General features: G+C 35.5%; 1 protein-coding gene across 4 annotated transcripts in view; it reads left to right on the top strand.

The window, feature by feature from the left end:
- LOC110458937 overlaps positions 1-13,886 on the top strand; it is a 46,152-nt gene extending 32,266 nt beyond the window's left edge. For all 4 annotated transcript variants that reach the window (XM_021510925.1, XM_021510924.1, XM_021510926.1 and 1 more), the window contains 14 exons: positions 919-1,049; positions 2,005-2,145; positions 2,694-2,754; positions 3,145-3,229; positions 3,748-3,853; positions 4,047-4,107; positions 4,941-5,074; positions 5,546-5,663; positions 6,277-6,340; positions 6,920-6,982; positions 7,446-7,503; positions 7,838-7,893; positions 8,605-8,721; positions 8,999-13,886. In XM_021510925.1, coding sequence (XP_021366600.1) covers positions 919-1,049; positions 2,005-2,145; positions 2,694-2,754; positions 3,145-3,229; positions 3,748-3,853; positions 4,047-4,107; positions 4,941-5,074; positions 5,546-5,663; positions 6,277-6,340; positions 6,920-6,982; positions 7,446-7,503; positions 7,838-7,893; positions 8,605-8,721; positions 8,999-9,144 — 1,341 coding nt within the window. In that variant the 3' untranslated portion in view covers positions 9,145-13,886. The remainder of the gene's footprint in view (positions 1-918; positions 1,050-2,004; positions 2,146-2,693; positions 2,755-3,144; positions 3,230-3,747; positions 3,854-4,046; positions 4,108-4,940; positions 5,075-5,545; positions 5,664-6,276; positions 6,341-6,919; positions 6,983-7,445; positions 7,504-7,837; positions 7,894-8,604; positions 8,722-8,998) is intronic.
- Positions 13,887-15,162: the final 1,276 nt, after the last annotated feature.

Genomic DNA, 15,162 nt, shown 5'->3' with positions numbered 1-15,162 from the left:
GGAGTGTATGTGTTAGAAGGGAGGGGGAGTGTATGTGTTAGAAGGGAGGGGGAGGGTATTTGTTAGAAGGGAGGGGGAGTGTATGTGTTAGAAGGGAGGGGGAGTGTATGTGATTGAAGGGAGGGGGAGTGTATGTGATTGAAGGGAGGGGGAGTGTATTTGTTAGAAGGGAGGGGGAGTGTATTTGTTAGAAGGGAGGGGGAATGTATGTGTTAGAAGGGAGGGGGAGTGTATTTGTTAGAAGGGAGGGGGAGTGTATGTGTTAGAAGGGAGGGGGAGTGTATGTGTTAGAAGGGAGGGGGAGTGTATGTGATTGAAGGGAGGGGGAGTGTATGTGATTGAAGGGAGGGGGAGTGTATTTGTTAGAAGGGAGGGGGAGTGTATTTGTTAGAAGGGAGGGGGAATGTATGTGTTAGAAGGGAGGGGGAGTGTATTTGTTAGAAGGGAGGGGGAGTGTATGTGTTAGAAGGGAGGGGGAGTGTATGTGTTAGAAGGGAGGGGGAGTGTATGTGATTGAAGGGAGGGGGAGTGTATGTGATTGAAGGGAGGGGGAGTGTATTTGTTAGAAGGGAGGGGGAGTGTATTTGTTAGAAGGGAGGGGGAATGTATGTGTTAGAAGGGAGGGGGAGTGTATTTGTTAGAAGGGAGGGGGAGTGTATGTGTTAGAAGGGAGGGGGAGTGTATGTGTTAGAAGGGAGGGGGAGTGTATGTGATTGAAGGGAGGGGGAGTGTATGTGATTGAAGGGAGGGGGAGTGTATTTGTTAGAAGGGAGGGGGAGTGTATTTGTTAGAAGGGAGGGGGAATGTATGTGTTAGAAGGGAGGGGGAGTATACATATAAGGAAGGATAGTGACTGATTGGACCACAGATAAGAACTGTATCATACTTGAACTAAGGTTATTTTATTTTATCTTGCAGGATCTGATCACGAGGGTGAGACAACTTGAGACCCATGTCAACCAACTTCGTAATGTCGTCCTCAAGTCTCAGGGGGAGACAAATACCAAACAGAGCCGGAAGAAGGGCCAGCGTGAATTTGACTTCAAAAAGTGAGAATTGAAACAATATATGTGTCATTCAATAATGTTTATTAGCTCACCTGATACAAAGTACCAGGTTGAGCTTATATGGTGGTGCTTCATCATTTGTCTGTTAACTTTTGCTGTAAATGTCAGCAGAATTCAACCACAATTGGTGTTAGCATCCTTAGGCATTGGGGGTAAAGAGTTCTACAGTACACATAAAGGAGCTTATCCTCCCGGAGCTGAGATGCTGAGTCAAAAATGGCCAAACAGGCTGATTAGCATTAAATGATGTCTCCCCCCACACAGATTTCAACCAAATTGTAATGGTAGTTTGCTTAGCTTGACAGAATCCAATTTGTTTTCAATAAAGGTCTGGATGGGTTAAATTGCCTTATTTGCCTTAACTCATTCACCCCTAAAATTTCATAATCAACTATTCCAACCTTTGAATTGATTTCAAATGTGTCTTCAGGGGTAAATGAGTTAAGTGTTACTTACAAACTACTGAACAGATTTGAAAATAAATACTGTAAAGTACTAGGCTGCTCAGCCCACAGAAATCAGACATTACAACTAAAAAGGGCTGACATTCCTGGGGGCTGAGGGCTCTGGACAGAACATGTATTAATATCATCGAAAAGTGATAATGATTCAGAGAAAATAGAGTAGAATAAGAGAAATATATTCCCTAGTGTAATCAAATAAAAGAAGTGGAAGATTTCAGCTAGGTATAACACAGTATACTTGTTGTTCCCAGAGGGTACAGTGGTCTTGTCATTTTCCTTTTGGAAAGGCTTAACTCATTCACCCCTGAAGGTACATTTGAACTCTTCCAATTCAAATGTTGGAATAGTTCATTGTAAAGTTTCAGGGGTGAATGAGTGTTGTTTCAACCTGTTTAGTACCTATATGACAGTTTTATTATGTAATGTACTGATAATATTACAGCACTTGACTATAGTAATGACTATCCTCATAGGTACAATACACGTCATGTGGCTCTCAAGGTCCTGTACCTCGGCTGGGACTACCATGGGTTCGCCGCACAGGAGGACACGGAGAAGACTATAGAGACCGCTCTATTTGAGGCGCTTCTCAAAACGAGGCTCATCGAAGACAGGTCAGTAAAGACTAGAGTTTAAAACAATGCATAAAGGATCTTACATGAGTTTCCATTTCTAGATTTGTGGCATTTATCTGTGTAAAACGACAATTTTCATGCAACCTTGAAATGTAAAAAGCCGCCATTTTGACTCCAGTGCGTAAGTCTATGACGTCAAAATGTACTTGTCCTAGCGATAAATTTAGATAACAGAGGTGAAGTATTCTGCTTTACTTCTTCAGAAACTATGAACAAGTAGGCTGAACAAGATTTTTCCCTAGTTTACTGGACAAAGTATTTTGTATCTGAATCGGAGCAAAGACATACTAAATCAATTCAGGAAAAGAAACAAAAATATGTATACAGAACCCGTACAAGTATTGATAGAAAACAAATGGATTAGAAATGGGAAAAATCCAAAGGATTTTACATAAAAATGGCACTGGGCTGAAAATTATAAACAGTTTGTTACCTAAAATCATATACGGCAGTTCAGTAATAAGAGTTGCTCAAAATATTTGATTGGTACATATTATACTTACAAGAAAAATATGTCTATTTTCTAGAGAAACTTCAAGCTACCACAGGTGTGGGAGGACAGACAAAGGAGTCAGCGCCTTCGGACAGGTAAGTTGTATACCTATTTCTCACTTGGTCACGATGGTTTTTGTTACCTTATCTATTAACCCTTTCATCACTGTAGACCATAAATTGGCATAATGGACTCATCCATACCAATGCATGGTAGAGTCTACTAAAGTAACATAGGGGTGAAAGGGTTAGATTGTTTTAAAATACACCCAAGAGGGCTTGAGATTAGTTGAATGCACAAGTTATAAATGTTGATGAGAAAGCTTTGTGCTAAAGGACAGTATGATGTTCCCCTCGGCGTTTGTCTTATTGCAGTATAAGGAAAATGTAAATATATTCTTCTAAAAATATGGATTCATTAAAAATGCTGCTCAATATTCAGATTTATAATAGAATCATTACCTGATGTTACCTTGTTTTGTACAGGTGATTTCCATTGACTTGCGGACCAATTTGTTGGAGGGACCAGGTGTGAAAGTGAGGGAGGATGGAACAGCGTATGAAAGGCCCGGTAAGTAATTAGGGAGAAGGATGGAACAGCCTGTGATAGTCCCACTAAGTAAAACAGGGAGGATGAAGGAACAGCCTTCAATGGTTTCAGTAACAATTGTAATGAATGGTTAACTGTACAGATTCTATGGTCCCTTCATATTCACGACTTTTTCACCACTCGGAAATCTGACAGAAGAAAGTGAAACCACATCGCTTCTGCAAACATGTGAAGCATTCAGATAAGTTAAGTGCACTATATTGCATGATAAGAACCTGAGAGTTGGAACATGACAGAAGTACTCGAAACAAGTCAAAATTTGTAGAGAGTTACTGTCTTGTTGAAAATATTTTTGATAAAATGTATACATTCTAGAATAAATTTGTAATAAAACTTGCAATTTCTTTCAAAGTTTCTTCATTAGAAAATAGAGCTTGTGAAGATATGCGACAATGTTTAGTCAATTGTCGGAAAGAATTCATGTTGAGGCCAAATTTCAGAGGAGCTATGTTCTGACATGCATGATTGGCTTTTTGCAGGTGAAAAAACTACAGAGGTACGATACGTCCACATCCTTAACAAGGTGTTACCACCAGAAATCAGGATTCTGGCCTGGGCTCCTGTTAATGTCAACTTCAGTGCCAGGTAAGAAAGAAGACAGGAAGGCTTCAACTAGTTTTATTTAGATTGAAATTCCACCAATTTTTGTATGATGAGTCCTATGAAAACATTCGTTAATTGAGAAAGTCTGCAAGTTAGAGACAGAATACATGTACAAGGATAATGCAAGGGACATAACTCTCAACAAGCAATATTAATGCCAGTTCATTTATTTCAGATTTGACTGTAAGAAAAGGACATACAAGTATTTTTTCCCGAAGGGCAACCTCGACATCCAGGTAAGTTATGTAACAATGACTTTATGATGAACGTTGCTGATTATTTTATCTAAAACTCTTGTCCTTGATTTTCTATCTCTGGCCATGTAATGGCTGCTAGTGTGATTTAGACTATGCTGGAGGAGTGACAGGTATACAACACTGTTACGTGAGAAAGCTTGTATCACCAATAAACAGACAGTAAAATTTAACAAGAATGTCATTGTCATACCTTGTAGGATTAAATTTTGAGTAGTACAACAATATATACACACCAGGCGACTTATTTACTGTATCTTCTCCACCAGTGGTCTTAAACCAAAGAATTGGGCTTCATTATAATGAAGATAACTTTGAGAATAGTATTAAACTTTAACTCTAAAAAATATTCAAGGTGGAGACTTAATGTATATAAATATTTAAATTGTGCACATTTAAAAACTAATTTGGGTACAGTAATTGCAGGAAATGAAATATTTTAACGGATATAAATATAATATATAAATGTGTAAAATTCTTTCCATATTATTGATTGATTGAACTGTAATTATTAGTTTTTTTTAATTGAGCCCTTTCACCACTGTAGACCATAATGGACTCATCCAGATCAATGTATGGTAGAGTCTACTAAAGTTACCTAGGGGTGAAAGGGTTAGAGACAGTTAGTTTTTAATCAGAAACCAGTATTGAACAACAAACTTCAAATAACAATTTATTTTATTAAAGTAAAGTAAATGTATACTGATGATGCTTTTCTTTTATCTACCACTCTTTATTTGTAACTAAGATGTACAGCAAGAATAAAATGTTACTGCAAGCCTTTCTGTCACCTTCTGTATCTGATTTCTTTGCAGGCAATGTCTGAAGCTGCAGAAAAAATTACTGGTGAACACGACTTCCGCAATTTGTGTAAAATGGATGTAGGCAATGGGGTGGTTAACTTCCGACGAAAAATTGTCTCGGCTGACATCAAGGACTTGGATGAAAGGTAACATTCAGTTTAATTCTTAAAATTTAAAGTTAGAAACATTGGGCTTGTTATATTGTTACATTGGGAAGAAAAGTTGCTTTGTAAAATTAAAATGAATTGTAGCTTTGTAGTACTTTTAATTTTGTATAGTATAATATTTCCCACAATATCAAGCTGATTCCTCATGTAATCTTGTCATTTTATTTTAACCCTTTCACCCCTATGTAACTTTAGTAGACTCTACCATGCATTGATATAGATATGTCCATTATGGTCTACAGTGTTGAAAGGGTTACTTTATCAAAACTTCTTTAATTTACCTGTTTGTAATTCTACCGTTCTAATTATGTCTTGGAGGAAGTCAGGGGTGACTGCATGTCACAGTAGCTGTGACATAATTAAGTATTCCATTTTCTAAACCTGGATAAAAACCTCAAGGTACAAAGGAGATGAAGTAGAGTTTTAACAATTTGGTGTTTGTTCTTGCAGGGAGAATGGCTACCAGATGTGTGAGCTTACTATCGTGGGCCTAGCATTCCTGTGGCACCAGATCCGTTGTATCGTTGCTGTGCTGTACCTGATCGGTCAAGGAAAGGAAAAGTCAGAGGTTTGTTTGTTACAATTGGTCATTGAGAGGCACACATTTGTTATAATTGGTCATTGAGACGCACACATTTGTTATAATTGGTCATTGAGAGGCACACATACTTTGGGGCAAATACAATTTGATTTTCATTGATGTCGGTGAGTGTAGAAAATGTTCAGTGTAGGGGAGATAACTCACCTATAATACAGGATTCTTATCTTGCATGAACGTTTAATCCTCACCATAGAAGGTTGTTTCAGTCAGGATAAGTAGTTCACTATTGTACATAAGTGATGTCTCAAACCTGTCAATATAAAAGGAATAACCTTCAGTGAGTTCCATACCACAGAAAATTTTGTTATGAGTTCAAAGTTTTCATTTTCATGAGCAAGGCTCTGCTGAGCTTAAAAGAAAGTATTCAGACAAATTTCTAAATATATAGCATGGAAGCAAAGATTTGTTTTTGTATTACCAAGAATGCATACAAATATTCATGACATGTCTCAATCTCTATGATATGGTGTCAGTAGTCTTATTTGTGATGTCACAGAGGGTAAATTACACCAGGTAATATCCAAAACACTGAAATGGAGTAATAAATATAATTATAAATGATTTGAAATTGAATTTTCAGATCATTGACGAGCTGCTGGATGTTGAAAAGACACCAAGAAAACCACAGTATACCATGGCCTCAGGTAAACAATTTATATATATAATTGCAAGACATTTTGAAAGCGATTTTTTTTTTATCTGTGTCAAGTGTAAAAAAGGATTGAACTGTTTAAAGACCATTTACTTTATTCCATGGTACAATGCTGTCTTTGGTGTTTCCTTTGAATGACTTTCTTGGAGCCGAGGGAACTGACCAAATAAGGGGATATAAGTAAAATTAAGCCTTGAAAGGATTACAATTTTTTTCTAGATTTGGTCTGAAACATTACTTGGGCAAGATGATCGTAGTGCATATAAATGAAGATTGTGCATCATCTGGGATTGGAGGGGCAGGGATAAAAAAATGTATATTTGGGGCATTTTTGCTCAAAAGTCCTACTCCTCCTGAACAACTGCACAAATTATAACCATAGTTTGCTTGAAACATTACGAAGGCAAGCTGATTATATTTTGTATGAATGGAAATTGCAAGCCTCTTAGGCCAGAGCGACTTAGATCTGAAACAAAACAAAACTGATGGTGTAAAGGTGTACTGAAATAATATTGAATAATATTTCAAAATGTTTATGAATGTCAAGTCACACATTGCTTTATATTGACAGAGCTACCACTAGTGCTGTTTGATTGCGAGTTCGCTGATGATGTAGAATGGATTTATGAAGCAGGTATATTGTGTTTAAATTCATTATTCCTGTAGATTGTAAGGCCTTGATCACCCTTACTGTTAAGTGATGTTGTTATTGATCCTGTCTAGGGTGTATTTACATTGAACATAATTTTATCACACTTAAATAATAATAATAATAGTATTTTTAGGTTCTTATATACAGCTTTATCGCAACCTAGTTCGTAGGTCGTCTCAAAGTGGTTCACAAACTATTATCCGTGGCTATAGGGCCTTACTGTATGTAAACATGTTACTGGTATATATGGTTCTGTAGCAGTGCCATTTTTCAGGGTATCCTATTTTTTATAAAACTTAGTAGACAAAATGACTAAATCTCAAAGGAGTTGGAGCCAACATTTGTTTTCAAAAAATATTGACAGGAAAAATCTGAAATATAACAAAGCACTATATGGTCAACAGTAGCAACATATACACTGATACTTCTTTCTTAACTCTTTCAGATTGGCACGAGGAAAACATACGTCACCTTCAGCAGATATGGGCTCACCACACTGTCAGGTACGTAGATGTACATGTCATTGTAACAGGCCTGGAATGTCCTGGCTGGTCCCACAGTGCTAGAAATTGTATTGTTACATTCCACAACCTTCACTGAATCATTTCTATTCTGAAGAACACATGCCATTATATATTTGTGTCATGGGGCAGTAATCTGCATGTGGTACAAAATGATAGATTTATAGAATTTTTATTTCAACCCTTTGTGTAAGATTATTTTCAACGCAGTCTGAGGCTGTGCTTATTGATGGAAATTTAAGAATCTTCCCCGGAATAGCTCCAGTTAAGTCCCTAGTAACTTATATAATTACCTTTAATGTTTTGTATGTTGCAGGTCAACAATGATTCGTCGAATGTTAGAAGAAATGGACAGTGCTAAAGTTGAAACTGGTAAGCGTTTCATATCTTTTCCTTTTACTGTTGAATGGGAAAATTTCATCCTCATTCTACTGTCAACAGTTCTGCCATTGAACAAGACAAAATTATTCAAAATTGTGTTATAACTGCTGTAGACTGTGGTGTACTGTTTGAAATTGTGCTTCAATGTTCACTAACTGTTTGAAATTGTGCTATAATGTTCACTGACAACTGTTTGAAATTGTGCTATAATGTTCACCGACGACTGTTTGAAATTGTGCTACAATGTTCACTGAAGACTGTTTGAAATTGTGCTACAATGTTCACCGATGACTGTTTGAAATTGTGCTATAATGTTCACCGACGACTGTTTGAAATTGTGCTACGATCTTCGCTGATGACTGTTTGAAATTGTGCTACAATGTTCACTGAAGCCTGTTTGAAATTGTGCTACAATGTTCACCGACAACTGTTTGAAATTGTGCTACAATGTTCACCGACAACTGTTTGAAATTGTGCTACAATGTTCACTGACGACTGTTTGAAATTGTGCTACAATGTTCACCGACGACTGTTTGAAATTGTGCTATAATGTTCACTGACGACTGTTTGAAATTGTGCTATAATGTTCACCGATGACTGTTTGAAATTGTGCTATAATGTTCACCGACGACTGTTTGAAATTGTGCTGTAATGTTCCCTCTCTGTTTTATATTGTTATATAATGTTTCGGGCCTGTTTTAGATTGTGACATTGCCCCCTGGAAGGACCTCAGCTCCCCTATTTATAACCAGACAGAGTGGATCATACCGGGAAACAAGAGCAAGGTCCACAAACGCCTGCTTGAGCGACAAACATGTGGTGAGTCTTCGCTCTGTATATTTTACAATAACATTTTTTTTAAGGGAAAACAATAATTGTTTTGCTTGAAATTTATTAATTTCTAAATTGTTATTCAAAATTATTAAGGGAAAACAATTGTTTAGCGTTAAATTTATTAATTTTGAAATTGTTATTCACTCTTTTTGAGGTAGTTGATAGTTTAACAAAAATAGTGTGCCAGTCATTTAAGACTTTGTTTTTAAGAGCAAATTACTCAGTGGGTTAGTTATATTTTTTGCATTGATGGTTCTGACAGACAGCCTAGAACAGCGGATAGAAAACTATGCAAAGAGGAGAAAACTAAACACGCCGCCATCTACAGACATGACCTCAGGTTCAAACCCAGTTTCAGCCCCAGGGTCTGGGTCTGTCTCCCCCACCCCTGAGGCACAAACCAGCTAGGGTTGGAGGTTTGGTGTCGCACCCCGACAGACTTGCCTAAACCAGGACTGAAGGATGTGTTCAAATAAGGAGTCACAAAGTTACACTGGAAGAGGACAGACTATCAACCAGAAATATTGAATTGGTTGTTGAACACTAAAATTTAAAGATTACAATTCAGTCAACTTCCTTCAGGACTTGGATCACAGGGATTCGTTTCTGGTTGGCCCTGTTCAATCCTGTTGCTTCTTCTTTGTTATGATCTAGAGAACCGATGATCATAAGCCGAGTAGGTAACACACACAAGGCTTTTAGAGAGTAACTCACCTGTCTGTCTAGAACAGGTAATTTTCCCATCGGTTTTGACCATACATAGTGCACTTCATATAAATATTTTGGAGTTCTGTTCATGACGACAACATCCAATAGGATATTTGGTAAAATTTCATAACTCATCCTACATGTACTCAAGTTATCTACATGGACATTGAACTCAGTTCATAACTGTTAGTTTTTTTCAAATTCAATGTTTCATTATCCGAGTTTTCACAAGATTCAGCAGTTTTATACCAAGTTCAGCTGTGAACATTTTTGAGTCCTTCAAGATTTAATTGTGGATTGTGTACACAATTCTAGCTTTAACGATTCTGATGTTTGTATTTTAAATATTTCAGTGTTGGTATAACAGTGAGACTTAACTCAATAATTCTTAACAAAATTGAATAATGTTTGAAATTTCATATTTTTGTCAACAAGAGATATCTGGTTTCCCCAGAATTAGCAATTTGACCATTGCAGCAATATTCATAAATTAATAACTTAGCCCAACCGGTTCAACCTTTTGTATCGTGATAAAGAAAACAGCCCAGGTCTTTTGTTAAACTGGTATGTTTTAATGACTGTTTTTTAGATTTTGTTTTTATTCATAGCTTTAAAGATTATTCAGTCTTGAAATGTTGATAGCTGTCAACATGATTTTTTAGTGCTTGTAAATGTTGATTTTGCCTCCCCGAGTGCCAAGATTAAGGGCAAAATATTGTTATATGATCTGACATTTTATTCTAGTATGGGTGAAATATTTCAAAGTAAAGATTAGTTTTGTAACTATTGGATGTACTGAAGATGATGCGATATTGCGTTATTGCTAGTTTTATACAGTTTTTTTAACAGTTCTGAGCCAACTTTTGTTAAGATAAATATTCTTTCATTAACCCTTTCACCACTGTAGACCATAATGGACTCATCCAAATAAATGTATGGTAGAGTCTACTAAAGTTACCTAGGGGTGAAAGGGTTAAAATGAGATTGATGATTTGAAATTGAAAAATCTCAAATGACATACCATTTTGAGTAGTTATTTCAATTTATAGAGAACTATTAGTGTTTCTAAAACTAAACCAAAGGAACTTCATTCATCGTAATTCCTTGATGCACAGTATACTCTGTACCAACAAAGTACTATAAAAGTTTTACTTCAACAGTTTCGTTGTTCATTCTGTCAGTTAATACATATCCCAAAAACGAGTACAAGAAACTAAAACAAGAGATAATGAATATATTCATATCTTCATAATATCTGTCCACCCACCGTCAATAATTCTCACCATTCCTCTACACTCTGTCAAACTAACCAAACTATACCTCTTTTACTAGGACCACAAAGCCAAAGCCATAATACTCTGGAAACTTTCCCTGTTCAAAGTATTGTTAACTTAACTTTAATTTTGAATATGTGTATTTAATATTTTTTTAATTATTGAAATTTATAATGAAATTTACTTGTGAGGTTTGGTATAGTTGCTCAAAGAAAATTAATCAGAAACTGTTATCAGTTCAATTAAGTTGCATCAGAAGGTTTTGAAAGATTTATATGAATTTATTTATCTTACAACAATTAATTTATTAGGAATTGTAATGGAGGCAGCTTTCAGCATCTGTATTCATATAAAAAATACAATTACACAATATTACATATACTACTTCAGGAAAAATACAATTCAGTTGAAATAATGTTCATAAATATTATAATAACAATTATTCTTCCAGTGTTTGTCTATAAGAATTTCAAATTGTATAACTGTGGATGCATCAATGACATGTTGAGGCAATGAAACAAGTTTTCTTTGACTTGAATTAATCACTCTTGTTGGTTCAGATGTTAGTGTGCACGGTGATTTGATTGTGGGAGGAAGCTGGAGTACCTGAAGAGAACCTGCGTGGTCGGGCAGGTGTACCCATACCTTTTCACCTGACCACACAAGTTTGAGTTGGGAACTCCTTCAGGTTACAATACTTTGAACACTGGGATCAGAATAAAACTGTGTTAAAGGATTGTTTTATGTATATAGTCTTACTACATCATTGTGTGCCCAGTGAAGGAACTGTGAACACCTAACGTTGTACTTAGATGTGCCTATGATTCCTTAGGTCCTCTCTTGTTTTATATGTACCAGTAATTTACTGTGTGATTCATTATAAATGTCCTAACTCGACACACACATTTAACCCTCTCATCCCTATGCAACTTGAGTAGACTCTACCATCCATTAATCTGGATGTGCCCATTTTGGTTTACAGGGGTGAAAGAGTTAATACAAGGATTTAAAAGGTAATTCTTCAGATTAACTTTATTTTCAATATGTATGTAGACCACCACAGCTAGCTGTCAATAAGAGCATTTTGTAAGGACCAACACAATCTCTTTCCTCTGTTCTCTCAGCTTATAGTAAGATATACAATATTTAGAATAAAAAAATCTTTTTAAACGAAAACTGATTTCTGATCCATTTGAAATTTTGCCAATGAATCTTAGATATGGATTCATTACTTGGTACAAGTATTTAGGTGAGAATTAGTTAGATTTTGTATACTTAAATATCTCTTGTACATAGATACTTTAACTCTCTAAGGTAAGAAAGCATTGAAGGCATAATTATTGAATTTATACAATGTAGACCTTTTATAAATCATGGAAAACAACGGTGCTTATTTATTTTAGTTAGAAGACGGAAAACTCGTTGGTGTTAGTGGCATACCAGAATCAATAAGTTTCCACTTTTGGTTTGAAAGTGTGAAGAACCGCAGTCTTTAGAATACATTTCATTGTCGTTATATTTACAGTACAGGGTAACATGTGATTTCTGTTAAAGCTTAAAATTCTCGTCGAAGGTATACATACTCACAGATATTTACAGGTGTTAGACAAAGAGGTTTGGTTATTGTTAGATATTTATTTATGTTTTTGTAGATTTTTTCTGATTAGAATACAGTAGTCATTTTGTGTAGACTCTAGTCGGTTTATTTGGATCTGGATTTTTTGATGTGTAGCTCTCGTGGCATTTCAGTTTGTAGAAACCTGTATAGACTCATTGTACAATTAATACACTGAAGAAGGAGGCATGGGTTTTAATGACAAACTGACATATGAGCAGCTTATTTAACATGTAATAACAATGTGAAAAAGTTCAAATTAAATAGATTTTAAGCCATAATTGCGAGGCATAATGGCGCTTAAGATATGTATTTGACCTAATCAAAAGTAAGAGGAGTTTGTTATGTTGTCTGTGTTGCAAATTGGTGCTGAATGTTTAAAATTAAGAAAAGATCATGCGTTATTGTAAAAGTATTTGTTATTGATAGAAATATTATTGAAGGGGAACGTAGACCATTTATAATAAATAGGTGCTTAGTTTTAGTTACCGTTTAACCAGGTATACATTTCATTTAGTTCTACTGTCAAAACAATTCAAGAATTTAATATAATTATTAAACGTGATCGTAAAAACACTTTTGAGCCTGTTATGTAAACATCATCAGGACCATCAATACATAAACTGGGCGTTCAATAGCAGCGAAATGTACTGAGACCAGAAAAAGGATTCGAGGAAAATTAGGGAATTCAAGATGTTCGCATATTATTCAAAGTTTGACTGATTTGTTACAAGTTAAAAAAGTCACGGATTTGGTTAATGATTTCATTCCCCAGTTAATTTAAATTTTATGATAATTGGGTATTAATGTTTTAAAAATTATTTTCAGAACTGTTTATTTTTTGCATTATTAGTTGGTTCACTGTTGAAATACCTCAAACAGTTAGAGCTTCCAAAATTGAGAGTTTTTAGCCCACTTTGTCTGTACTGGTCAGTGGGCTGCTCCTATGTAAGGTCAGTCTGAAACTTCAGGCTGACAGTTGTTGGTCAGACCGTTTTGACGGAGAATGGTTTTGTTAGCGATGGTTGAGAATTTGGCTGCCAAAGCCACTAGTCAGTGTATCATATTTGATTCATTTTGCTTGTTAATTTTCTTCTTCGTTTTGTTGTATTTACTGACTGATTGCTAGAAATAAATAGATGTTACTACACTACGACACTAATTTCTGATTTTAATTTTTTCCCCAGAGTAATAAATAAAGAAATAAGTGAAATATAGAAGTCATTAGACCCAGAAAAGTACATTTTAATGTTGTATAAACATTTCAATTTTGTTTGTCAAAATGATTGTGTTCAGACCAGGATTTATTTTTCAAGTATTTCCTTACTATTCCTTTAATGTCTCCTAAGTTATGTTAGAATAATGTTATCCTATTTTCTGAATGGTCCAATCGTCCGTCAGTACCACATACCCGGTATATCCCTCGTTTGTGGCACTGGAATGTATAACAGTCAAAAACTTTTCTACATTGTTTAGCTTTTCATTTTTTTTTAAAGTAAAGTTTGAGTAGATTTATTTCAAAATTTCTTGCAATATTAACTCATTCACCCCTGAAAACGCATTTGAACTCTTCCAATTCGAAGATTAGAATAGTTCATTGTGAAATTTCAGGGGTGAAGGAGTTAAGATACTGAGCTTTAATTTGTTTAGTGTGGTTTGTTGTTGACCTTGTTATAACATTCCATGGGGGTTTTGGAAGATGAAATGTGTTTCGTGACATTATTTGACCTGAAGAAACATACATCTAGCAATACTTCTGATTAAATGTTTTATGCTCACAGCAATATCACTTCATAATTTGTGGGCAGAGTTTGAAAAAAGTTTCATTGAAATAACAATTTTTCACATGTAAATTGAGTACCACAACAGAATGTGTTCTTAAGAAATTGTGAAAAACATTTTGTGATTTGATTTGATTTGATTTGATTTTGCGTTATTTCACTGCAATGCACATGCCAAATGGTTCTATAGTGCTCCAAGTATATTTGTCTGTGCATTTCGCCTGGTATTTGTTATTGTTACTAGTACGACTCACTGGAACATTGTGGTGCCTAGTTAACGGTGGATAGCTTGGACTTATCAAAACAGAAATTGGATTGTGATGCCACATTATAATTAACTAACTGGTGCAAAATTTTGAAAGCTTTACTGATACTGCAGTTCACACTGTTACGGATCACTGCGTTTAACAGGTAGTCGGAGGAGTAGTGTAGATTATTTACATTGAAGAATTAATTATTGAGATTTTACATATGTTACTGTTAGTGGAAGATTTGTAATACTCATGTATACTCATAATATTAGTTAATTATTACAGAAAGAAATCATGGTGCAGAGATTAAATGATATTTGTCTACCAATGAAAGCATTAACTCATAATAAGACTTGTTTGATATCACATGTATACAGGGAACAGACTGTGTTTTAGATATGGGATGGTGTCGGAGTTGACGAGTGCTGACATCGGAGGGGGGACGGGGGTTGGGGGTCGGAGTAGGAATTGTTTAGAGGATTTATCTCATGTGCTTCCATACAGTTGTTATTGTATATTAAATTACATTGTATTAACTGAACTTCATTCTGACCAAATAGGTTTGGTTAAACTCATTCACCCCTGAAGGCACATTTAAACTCTTCCAATTCAAAGGTGGGAATAGTCCATAATGAAATTTCAGGGGTGAATGAGTTAATGGGAAAACCTGCCGATATCGTTGTTCAGGGGGTTGTTCTGGGCTGCTTGTCTTTAACATTTTTGATTGTGCAGCCACTCAAACTGTAAATGTATTTAAAGTTATATATATTATTGTCTAATGTGCCATTGGATTTGAA

Source organism: Mizuhopecten yessoensis, unplaced genomic scaffold, assembly GCF_002113885.1.
Source record: "Mizuhopecten yessoensis strain PY_sf001 unplaced genomic scaffold, ASM211388v2 scaffold9847, whole genome shotgun sequence".
Classification (NCBI taxonomy): Eukaryota; Metazoa; Mollusca; class Bivalvia; order Pectinida; family Pectinidae; genus Mizuhopecten; species Mizuhopecten yessoensis.
Note: the sequence above shows the minus strand (reverse complement) of the source record. Positions and strands in the feature narration are given on the sequence as shown.